We start from the raw sequence: 12,300 nt of genomic DNA, 5'->3' as shown, positions 1-12,300 counted from the left end.
AAAAAAAGTATCAGTTCCAGAAATATGAATAATCTGTGTGTACAAATACATTAGCTATAAAAGCTTTGCATTAAATTTAATATTTTTAAATTATAAGATAAAAATTTTCACTCAATTTTTGTACTTAAAAATTAGATTAAGAAAAGATTTAAAATAATAGTTAAAAATTGCATACCCAATGACTCTCAGATTTTAGGACCAGGAAAATGCTTCTAATGCATTTCCTACTATTTGAAAAATATATATGTGAAGAGATAAAACAACACAACAAAGGCAATGTGATTCAACAGGATTTTCTTTTTGCCATGACCTGTAGGAAGCTAAAGTTAAATGTTGGGCTCATGTGCAGTATAGATTAATTATCTTGCATTTCTTGATTTACTTGTATAATCCTGCTAGCCTTCACTTCTCTATTTTTCTATGTCTATAAAATACTTTATAAGCACCCCTATCCAGGGCTGGGAGTCATGTGAAGCAGTGAGGCACGGGGCTCATCCTCCAGGTTCTGCAAGTGCAGGGCTGCTTCCTCAGCCTGGATGCTTTTTATTTTTATTTTTTATTATTATTATTTTTTTGGACGGAGTCTCCCTCTGTCACCCAGGCTGGGGTGCAGTGGCAAGATTCTTGGCTCACTGCAACCTCTGCCTCCCAGGTTCAAGCAATTCTCCTGCCTCAGCCTCCCAAGTAGCTGGGACTACAGGAATGCACCACCACATCAGTCTAAGTTTTCGTATTTTTAGTAGGGATGGGATTTCATCATGTTGGCCAGGCTGTTCTTGAACTCGTGACCTCAAGGGATCCACCTGACTCAGCCTCCCACAGTGCTGAGGTTATGATTACAGGTATGAGGCATCGTGCCCGGCCCCGGATGCCTTTTTATGTTTTGCACCTAGAGCACCTCACTTGCCTCACCTTAATCCCAGCCCACCTCCATCACTTTAGGGTTAGGAGCCAGAGCCATGGCCTCCAAGGCCTGCCCTTCCTTACATCTCCTGCTTTTTCTCCTATGATTCCCAGCATCTTTCTTTACATCCTAGTACTTCCCAGTGCTTCTCAAACTTGAAGATGCTTGACAGTCACCTGGAGGGCTTGTTCAAAAATGGCTACATCTCATTCCCAGAGTTTCTGATTGAAGAAGTCTAAGATGGGAGCCAGGAGTTGGATTTCTAACTGTTACCAGCTGTGGCTGGTCCAGGGGACACACTGGAAAGCAAGCTGTTTAGAGCCCTACATAAATAGTTTGGAGCTCTTACCATATGCCACATTATTTTATCCTGAAATGTTTCCATTCATGTCATCCCCCTTCTCATTTGATGAGATTCATTCCAGTCTTTTTCTCATCTGAGGGCTTCCCTGAGCCCAACACAGAGACCAGCGTCCAACCCACTCCACCCACCTGCAAGGCCAGGATAATGGTCTCATTGCACCCTTTGAATACCCCCGTCACTAATTCTCATCTCTCCTACCTGCTCATCAATTCTGATGACTAAGTCCAATTCATCTTCGTATCCAAGGATAGGTTCTACCACAAGAGTATGTGCTTAATGAGAGGTTTTGGGGCAAAATTGAGTCGAACATAATTGAGAGGAGAGATTTGATGAGATGTTAAGGAAGACAGTCCCTCTGTCCCTCTGGTATGGAGTACATACAAGCTTTGAAAGTTCTGATAAATTGATAGCTTCACCTAAACATGGCTACAGTTTCCTGGAAGGAGAAAAGCCTCTAGAAGTCATTCTGTCCAGGTTAACACTGACCTCGACTTCATAATAAGACATCAGAAGGATCAAGGTTAAGACATTCAGCAGTGGGTCAGTGCGGTGCCACATTTAGATTGATTGATTGATGACAGATGAAATAGAGGTAGATGACAGATAGAGACAGGTAGATAGATTAGCTACATTAGATCATAGATGGAAAACAGACAAGCAAACAGTGATAGGTGTATAAGCACATAGACAAATGTGGCTGTTTTGAGTATGCAAGTCTCCAGTCCTTTGAGTTTAACCAAGAAAATAAAAAGGCAAAAGTTGTTACTAGGAGTGGGCATTTGAATTCAGTTAAGAATGTATGAAAACAAAAAAACAGTACAACAAACAAAAAGCACTTTATTAATTGAGGAATAATTCCAGATACAACACACTTCTTTTAATCCCTCAAATGGACCATATTTCCTCCTGCAAGAGGGTTTTTCTTATACTACTTCCTGGGCTGACACAGAAATAAGACATGTGAGTTCAATTAGAGAAAGTGGGACAGTGAGAGAGTGCATTTACCTAGAAGACGACAGAAGTGGCATCTTTGAGTAGCTCCTTTTCAACCCCAAAATACATGACTACAGACAAAGCAATCAGAAAACTTCCTCCTGGTTGCCACCTGGACTCTGGACACAGAACAGTTCATTTGAGAGAGGGGGCGACAGAGAGAGAGGAGAGAGGAGAGAGGAGGGAGAGGAGAAGTGGTGGGGGAAGACGGGAGGGGAAGAGGGAGAGAGGGGAGGGGAAGAGGGAGAGAGGGGAGGGGAAGAGGGAGAGAGGGGAGGGGAAGAGGGAGAGGGGAGGGGAAGAGGGAGAGAGGGGAGGGGAAGAGGGAGAGAGGGGAGGGGAAGAGGGAGAGAGGGGAGGGGAAGAGGGAGAGAGGGGAGGGGAAGAGGGAGAGAGGGGAGGGGAAGAGGGAGAGAGGGGAGGGGAAGAGGGAGAGAGGGGAGGGGAAGAGGGAGAGAGGGGAGGGGAAGAGGGAGAGACGGGAGGGGAAGAGGGAGAGAAGGGAGGGGAAGAGAAGGGAAGGGGAGGAGGAGAGAGGAGTAGGGGAGAGAGGGGAAGGGGGAGGGGTGAGGGGGAGAGGGAAAGAATCTACAAAGGCCATTCAGGAGAGAGAGGAGGGGAAGAGGGAGAGAAGGGAGGGAGGGGGGAGAGGGTAAGGGGGAGGGGGAAGGGAGAAGGGGAGAGGGAGAAGGGGAAGGAGGAGAGGGAGCATAGGAGGGGAGGGGGAGTAGGAGGGCGAGAGGGGAGGGGAGGGGGAGGAGGGAGTAGGAAGGGAGAAGGAGAGATGGGAAGGGGGAGAGGGAGAGGGGAAGCATGATTGAGTCCTTCCAAATTCTATGACTGTCCTCTCATTGCATGTAGCCAGGTGGAGACCTGGTGATAGGAGTGCCTAGAGAATGTAGCTTGCAGAGGTCAGCCTTTGCAATAACAGAGAGGAACCAGAATAAAACAATATAAAACCAAACAGGCCAACAATGGGCACTACTAGTTAATTAATTTCATACAGAAAAAAAAGTTACGCTAGTATAGGTCATGTTTCTTACTTTAGACAGCAGACATATTGATACACACAACAGTGGTCAAAAGAGAGGTTATGTAAGAGTATGTACTTATCTCAGTGAAAATGCATCTAAAGTAAAGAAAATCCATAACCAAATAGCCATTGTAGTCAGAGACAACACCTATACACACCCAAATAATAGCCAAGGGGTGTGGTGTGTGTGTGTGTGTGAGAGAGAGAGAATATGTGCAAAGTTTCTGAACACAATCAGTAATTTGTCAAAGCCATTTTTTATCATTGCTTTTTTTTCTTTATATTAGACTATTTGATGTGAGATAAATAACCATTGTTAATATTTTTTAGCTCTCTAATTGTTACACAAATTAGAAAAGACAGAAATAAGGTTTGGAAACAGATCTAGTCACACCAAAGATTGTATATAGTAAATACATAAAGAGAACTAGGTGTCTAACTCAACCCTATTAAATCAAATTCCCAATTCTTATTTAAATGCCCATTTTAAAAAGCTTTTGGGTGAAACCTGAACCTATTTTTAAAGACAATCTCATTGTATTTACTATGTTGAAATCCAGGACAGAATAGTTAGAAAACAGTGGGGGAGGGGGGAGGGATAGCATTGGGAGATATACCTAATGCTAGATGACGAGTTAGTGGGCGCAGCGCACCAGCATGGCGCATGTACACATATGTAACTTACCTGCACATTGCGCACATGTACCATAAAACCTAAAGTATAATAATAACAATAATAATAATAATAATAATAAAAATAAATAAAATAAAATAAAATCAAAAAAAATGAAAACAGTTGAAAAAATAATCTACAAAGGCCATTCAGGAACCTTTTGGGTGATGCAAAATCATAAATTTATGGCATTAAGAAGCAGTTACCTAAAGTTATTATAAGAAAAAGATTCTAGATTCTAAGTTATTATAAGAAAAAGCCAATGATATTTTAAGGTAATACATTACTTAGGACTAGTAAAATTTTCAATACTCATAGCTAAGTAATCTTCCTTATGTCAAATTATTACATAATATTAAATACAATGTGGAAATCCTGAACTAGAAGCTTATAGTTTAAAAATACCAAAAGATAGGCCGACCAGGGTCTTTTAACACTTTTACAGATTGTTAATCAAGTGTCTATAAAGTCTCCATTTCCATAAGCCAAATTAGACACCACCTGACTTTTCTCTTTAAAACTGCACATTCTCAGAAGCAAAAAGTCAACATAATTGAAATTTCTAGCAAAATGTAACTTGCATACCTTGAATAAGAGCATAAGTAGCTTTCAAAAGTAAATAAAGTGAACTTTATTTATCTAGGATTTTATTAAATATGTACACTCAGGATGGGCATGTATTACGTCCCTGCACCCAGTGCACTGAAGTCAAATTCGCAAAACTACCATGATGGCAAAAAAGCAAAAAAAGACAAACAGCTCAGTTCTAAGACACAGCTCTGAAGTGTACATATAAATACTGCTCTCCGGGATCTTCTGTTCCCTTCATATTTTTGATGACTTTATCCAGGCCGTCAACATTTTTTCTATCCCTCCTCATTCCTTTGGCCATTCTTCCATAACCTCTCCTGTCCTCCCTAGATGCCACTATTCTCCCAGCTCACTATTTTTCTTTCTAGCCTTTATGTTCTTCCACAAACTGCCAGTGCTCTTCCACAGACCAAAGCGCCCTAACTAAAGATGGTTATGGTTGTGCAGTACCAGTGTTTCAGTGCAGCGGCAGAATCAATAAATGAGAAAACACTGCTTTGTCAGGCTCCACCAAAGCATTCTGGGAAACTTCAGTGCTTTGGGTGGTTACAGAAACTTTTTTTTTTTTTTTTTTTTTTTGAGACGGAGTCTCGCTCTGTCGCCCAGGCTGGAGTGCAGTGGTGCTACTGGATATTAATATCAAGGTTTTTGGTGGGGGGGTTTTTTGCGTATTTTCCCGGAACAGTGACAGATCTTTTCACCCAAACCAACCACCAAAATTAATTACCATCTTTCAGGTACACAGGGCCATTTAGGGCCCTTTGACGGATAGTAACTCATTTGATTTTTTTTTCTTTTTGAGATGGAGTCTTGCTCTGTCACCCAGGCTGGAGTGCAGTGTCTCAATCTCAGCTCACTGCAAGCTCCACCTCCCGGGTTCACGCCATTCTCCTGCCTCAGCCTCCCGAGTAGCTGGGACTACAGGCGCTGGCCACCACGCCCGGCTAATTTTTTGTATTTTTTAGTAGAGACGGGGTTTCACCATGTTAGCCAGGATGGTCTTGATCTCCTGACCTCGTGATCCCCCCACCTCGGCCTCCCAAAGTGCTGGGATTACAGGCATGAGCCACTGCGCCTGGCCTTACTTGATTTTTTATAACAACTATACAAGATAAAGCATGTAAAGAAATTAACGGAAAATGACTATTCCTATTCACTTCCTACAGTGCTACCAACTACCATATATTGAGTGTTTCTACCCAATTCCAAGCACCATATTTGATAATTTCAATCTTCACAACCCTATAAAACAGACACCCTTTTTATCCTTGTTTCACATATGAGGAAGTTACAGCTTAGAGAGTTTAAATAATTATTTTCATTCACCAGACCACTGGTGGAGCTAGGATTCAAACCCAGGCAGTCTGAGAATAGAGCTCATAATTTTAGCTACTATTTTTTTAATTTTTGCTATGCAAAAACACAGAACTGTCAGCCTTCCAGCCAGTGTCTTCCCTTCTGCCTGCACCATTCTCATATACATTTAAGTCCCTGGACACAAGGGTAAATTCATAAACATTTTGCACATACTGAGATTTTTGTCAGCTTGGTTCTAAAGCAACAAAGCCTACCTCAAAGATGATTGGAAGAAAAATGGATAAAGAGCTGAGAATCTAAACAGAAATCTCTGAACCAGAGTTTAAATTATAATGGAAATTTATAAACAAATTATCTCATTCAAATAATCTACTGATTTCCAGTCCCAAGTGCTAGTCATTCTCACTTAAAATCACCAATATAAAAATGTTTTAATGATTAACTCAAACTCAATGAAAAGAACTAAGATTCTGATAATCTATTATACCCCAAGGGCTCACAATGTGCACTGTTAGCTGAATAACCACACATGGCCCAGAATAAAGTGTTCCTCAATTAATTTTCTTTGATCAAATATATAAATGGAAAAAAAACTACCAATCAGAACAGGAAAGACTAGGCAGAGTTTTCTATATTTCCATTATATATATATATAATATACATTTATCTCCATATGTGTATATATATGTATTCATATATGTGTGTATATATGTATATATGGATGTGTATATACATGTGTCCATATATATACACATACATATATATTTATCTCCATATCCACATTTATGGAGATAAATCTATGTGTATGTGTATGTATATATGGAGATAAATATATGTTTGTATATATAAATATATGTGTATATATGGAGATAAATACGTACGTATGTATATATATGAAGATAAATACGTGTGTATATATAGGAGATAAATATGTGTGTATATATGGAGATAAATATATATGTGTGTGTATATATATATGGAGATAAATATGTGTGTGTGTGTATATATATGGGGATAAAAATACATTTGTGTGTATATGTATTATCAATATATTGTATACTAGGCTTCTGCCAGACAAAGACCAAAGAAAATAAGGAAGCACACGAGTGAGCGGACAGCACAGATATTCTGACAAAGTCTTCAACATGAGAGGTGAGGGAGTCAGAGGAAACCAGGCCCACATTAAGAGGAAACTGTGGTGTTCTTAAGCCCTGAAAAGATAGTCTCTTTGAGATCTTTTACAAAATCAACTCCAAGCTGTATCTAGTATTAACTATTCTGCAATTTGAAATAAATTGAAACTAAAATGGCATTACGTTAAAACTCCAAATTTTGGCAATATTGAATATCTTTTAAGTGTAAATATTACTGTTAAACATAATCTAATATGCTATAGAAAAATTCACAAAGGCAGTCATTTGAATATGCAGCTATTTTCATGGAGAAATCAATTACCTTTAGAAACCTCACTTGAATATATAAGAAATTTTTTGAAGATAACAGCTGGCAAGTTGTCAACCACATGACAAATGATACCTATTTACATTACGTGCTATAACCTGGCCCCCAGCTGAAGTCACCAGTCACCTACTCTACACACTGACACTGAACCCAGAGTCATAGATGCAGCAGCAATGCTGTCAAGACTAAGAAGCTAAAGAAAATCCCTCCTTCTTTAGGTGGAATGAGAAAAAATGCTTTTATTTTCAACATTAATTTAAGACATTTTAACACTAAAATATCTCTTTTAATGAGGTCCCAAGTGTCAACAATGCCACTTTTGAAAAGCAAGTAATAAAAGGAATTCAAATTAAAAATAGCAGATATTTAGTTGAGTCTTTGAAAAGGCAATTGAAAAGTCACACTACAGTTTTCCTACTGCTTTAACCTATCTTCTATGAGTTTACTAGTAAATCAGTCATGATTTTCATCATGAAAAACTACAACTAAAAGCGTTAAGTGATGTCAAAATGAAAAATATTCTCCCCATCCACCCCACTGCCTCAATTCAAGAAGCATTACTGGAGACCTAATTATAAATAGGTTTTATATTTTTACATTGGACTATAAACATGCTAAATTATAACACATCTTAAAAAGCAGGTACTTTAATTGGCTTTAAAAATACTTTTCAAATAAGTCATAATCAAAGATGCTTTTGTTCTAGTATAGCCTTAGAATTATAAAATATAATCCCAAATAAAATAAGATTATGATTTGTATCCACATTTTTGCTCATAAGAAGAGTCCCAATCATATTGTGACAAAACCTAATGCTTCACTGATGTTACAGACATCTTTGATAGGTACTATATCAACTAGAAATTTCCATGTACTAGACCAGTGAACATTAAAATTTGTATCTTCTCAAAAGAACTCCCAATGGAAAACTTGGTAGCTAAAAGTAAAAAAAGAAAGAAGAAATCAAAATGCTGCAAATGTATGCCCGGTCATCTTAATAACACAAAATAAATAATTCCTTAATGAGTTTCCTTTCCAGTGCTTCAAAAAATAGCACTGTATTAAAAAACAGATATTTTAAGACTCCATAATATGTTTCACCCCCCTAAAATAATTGCAAAAATAATCAGTCATCTGCTAGCTATCAAAGGACACTTGCAATGAGCTGCTTACACAGGACAAAATGAGCCGTTTCAAAAGATACTCACATGTCTCTTGAAATCACCCTGTTTTACCACTAGGTTCAAATTTAAGATGATCACTCCCATGTCATCTTCTAAACTGTTTGGATCTTCCAGTTTTAAAATATGTTCAGTTGTTCTAAAAGCAAAAAGCAACAAATAATGCTACCATGTATTACAGGATTGTATTGACCTACACGCATCAGGAGCTTATGGTAAAAGTCTCCTACCTCTGAATAAGGATTAGACACAATGTTAAGAAAGCACAAAATTTAGTGAAAATAAAACAATTATATTCAGGGTAGAGAACCTGTTTGGCATTGTTTAATTCAACAGTTGGTTAACTGACCCCCCTCCCCTACCACCCAAATAAAATGTAAACACTTGTTTTAATTTTAAGTTAGGTTAATGAAACTGAGTATTAACAAATGAAAGTATGAAATCCAATACACACTTTGCATTATAAAATACTTAACATCTGACAAATATATTTGGCACCTAGAAAGCAAAAATCCTTAAAAATACACTGAGAGTTATAACACTTTAAAGCTCTCTTTCATTTGTTCAGATATGATGTTTTTGTCATTTGACCTCAACAGCACCATTTAACATTATCATGAGTTCCCTCTAAAATTCATCAATAACAATTACAAAGTAAAACTACGGTACCTGTTAAGCTCAAGATCACTGAGAATGACAAATGCAGGACCCATGAAATCAGATGTGGTTAAATCTCAATCATATACCTACAAAGAGGGCAGAGGTCAATAACACATTATTATAGTAAAACAACCGAGTTTATCAAATTATTAACAAATGCAATAGGTTGGAAATTTTGAAATCACTCTTTCAGATCCTGAAATACTTTGCATAGTATAGTTAAAGAGAAATTTAGTCAAGCCAATGCAGAGAACAAAATTATTCAATCTTGCCCATTTTGCCTACTATGATCAAAATAACAGCAACAATTTCTTTTAAGGCAGTATTTATACCCATTGAAATGTTATGCACAATGGACCACGCTCTGTAGTTTAAATAGCCTGTCATTAAAATTTAGCATTTTCCACAGTGAGCAGATCTGCCAAATAAATAGAAATTTGCTAAATTTTCTATAGCAATCTCATCCTGCACTCAACTCATGCAGTTTTAACCCAGATGTTGTAGTAATTGGTGCTTACAACTGGTGGCTTGAAGCTCTGTTAAGCATAAAGATATTCCTAATGAGAAAGGCTTTAGTACTTGTCGCCATGGCACTACCAGTAATAATTCTTCCACATTTGGTAGATTTAAATACAATCAATGTATATAGATAGATATTATTTTCACTCGAGTACATCTCATTGAAGAGAAACATAGAGTTTCAACAAACAGTATAAGGAATTTCTCCTATATTAACATTTTAAATCTGGTCTAATAAAATAATTAATTTTGGCAAGTTCACTTCTAAGAGGACATGAGAAACTGCTGAGAAATGTTTTTAATAAAGGAGCAGATTTAAAAGCCGTCTGTGTTTACCTTCACATGTAGCTTTTGATCAAGGCTTTGTATTGGCAATACAACTATCTCATCCCAAACTGGGTTCAAGTTCTTATATATGACTTTACTTTTGTACAGCACCTTCCCAGTCAGCTTAAATTTCACATAAGGATCACTTGTGCCTTTAAAAGAAAAAGGAAACAAGACAGAATTTAAAAATACATGTAAAAGCCTGGGACCTTCATTAAATAAAGATCCTTTCCCCACTCCCCAGGCTAATGTCTCCCTGCACAGAGATTAAAGGCCTCAAAGTTGGAGGATGGAGGGAGACATAAAACAATTTGGGGTAAATGAATGATTCTTTTTTCCCTTTAGTGGTAGAATATAAATGGGCTCCTTGAACATTTTTGTTTTGTTTCATTGTGGGTAGGTCACCCCTATACTACTCGCAAAAATTCAAGAAGTAAAATCCACCAGCACCAGCTAACAGGGTCAGAAGTCCTGGAGAGAAGCCACCCCTCCTAGGAACCGCAGCAAGTCAATGAAAAGTGAAAGAAATCAGTTTCAAACATTTCACCAGATGGCTGATTCAACAGAATCCTGTACTTGAAAATATAATCATAATAAATAAATCTCTGGAATCACTGGCTCTAAACAAGGCACAATGGGGCTACAAGTGAAACTGGAGGCATAGAGATTAAATTGACAAAGTTGCCATTCTTTGCTGCCTCCCCACCCCTGCACTAAAGCAGCCAACATTGTCTCCGCCAGGCCAGCTGAGGCCCTCACCTGGCCTCAGCGCCGACACCGCTGACCCGCCTGGCTCCTCCCTGGGAACTTTGAAACAGACGCCAAAAGGGCCGGGCACAGTGGTTCACGCCTGTAATCCCAGCACTTTGGGAGGCCGAGGTGGGCGGATTCACGAGATCAGGAGATCGAGACCATCCTGGCTAACATGGTGAAACCCCATCTCTACTAACAATACAAAAAAATTAGCCAGGCATGGTGGCAGGTGCCTGTAGTCCCAGCTACTGGGGAGGCTGAGGCAGGAGAATGGTGTGAATCTGGGAGGCGGAGCTTGCAGTGAGCTGAGATGGCGCCACTGCGCTCCAGCCTGGGCGATAGAGCGAGACTCCGTAAAAAAAAAAAAAAAAAAAAAAATTAATAATGTCCCTCCAGTTACTCTGCCCAAAGCAAAAAGAAGGGCTGATGGCAGACCCTCCTCCACGCTTTTCAGATCAATCAAAGTTAAAAAAATGCCCCAAACATAATACATGAATTGTGTATTGTGTGTGTGTTACATGCATGTGCGTCTCATGCTACAATGCTTGGAATACACTTGTTCATTACTACCTAGTGAACAGTGGGTGAAGAAGGCACAAATGAATGAGCAATCTCCTTAATGAGGAAATAAATGAAGGCCAGCTGATAACGCTACAAAGAAAGAAAATCTAACTTGGGGAGTTATGATACTATAGTTAATTTTGAAACACGGCACAGTGAATAAGCATACAAAGACAAACAGCCCCAGTCTGTTCACTGATATCTCCCCTGTGCCTTGGACAGTACCCAAGGTAGGTCCCCAGAATATTTATTGAAATGAATTGCTGATATCAACCTCAAGCCAATATAGTCTAACAATATTATATCAAAATTTACTTAGGCTACTCTGTCACAACATTTATCAAATCATTAATATCCATCATGCATTATCACTTCAATCTTTTATTTTTTCAGCTCCTTTTAATATTTCTATTTAGCTCCAGTACTAAATATTACTGAAAATGCAATGCACTACATTTCCCAGGTATTTGAACTGAAATTAACATCGCTATGAAGTAAAATAGCAGCCATGGTTTAAAGCCTTACTAGACTAAGTAAAGGCACAATTTTGAGAAGTCAGCCTTCCAGTATTGCAAGGGTACTAACTTTAAACAAAAATTAAATCAGCTGCAAATATACACATATACATAGTCAAATCTCACATTTTAAGTTTGATAACATAGCAGTAGAAGCCCATCAGTCTGTATTTTAAACTTGGACATGCACATGTGCATGCACGTACACACACACACGTGCTGTGTTCAGGGGCAGTTCTGAGAAGAACAGTAAACATGAATGCATTCACAGCCATTCAGTGAAATGCTCACTAGTGACAGTGCGATCCACCCACCCCCACCCCCACCCTCTTACAGCAAAAGAGAACACCTCTGGCGAGGCTGACTTTCACAATCATTCTGATATATATCAAAAAGTGGGGGAAAACTATAATAAAAAGAGGCCTTTAATTAAATGAAATTACCACTC

General features: G+C 38.5%; 1 protein-coding gene across 1 annotated transcript in view; it reads right to left on the bottom strand.

The window, feature by feature from the left end:
* The window catches only part of LOC129014691 (multiple C2 and transmembrane domain-containing protein 2-like), a 45,895-nt gene extending 35,726 nt beyond the window's left edge, over positions 1-10,169 (bottom strand). The window contains exons 1-3 of the mRNA XM_063653295.1: positions 10,033-10,169; positions 9,187-9,263; positions 8,545-8,656 (exon numbers count right to left, since the gene is read on the bottom strand). Coding sequence (XP_063509365.1) covers positions 8,545-8,656; positions 9,187-9,230 — 156 coding nt within the window. The 5' untranslated portion in view covers positions 9,231-9,263; positions 10,033-10,169. The remainder of the gene's footprint in view (positions 1-8,544; positions 8,657-9,186; positions 9,264-10,032) is intronic.
* Between the last annotated feature and the right edge of the window lie 2,131 nt (positions 10,170-12,300).

This window comes from Pongo pygmaeus, chromosome 16, assembly GCF_028885625.2.
Source record: "Pongo pygmaeus isolate AG05252 chromosome 16, NHGRI_mPonPyg2-v2.0_pri, whole genome shotgun sequence".
In the NCBI taxonomy this organism is placed as follows: Eukaryota; Metazoa; Chordata; class Mammalia; order Primates; family Hominidae; genus Pongo; species Pongo pygmaeus.
The sequence above is the reverse complement of the archived record's forward strand: the minus strand, read 5'-3'. Positions and strand labels throughout refer to the sequence as shown.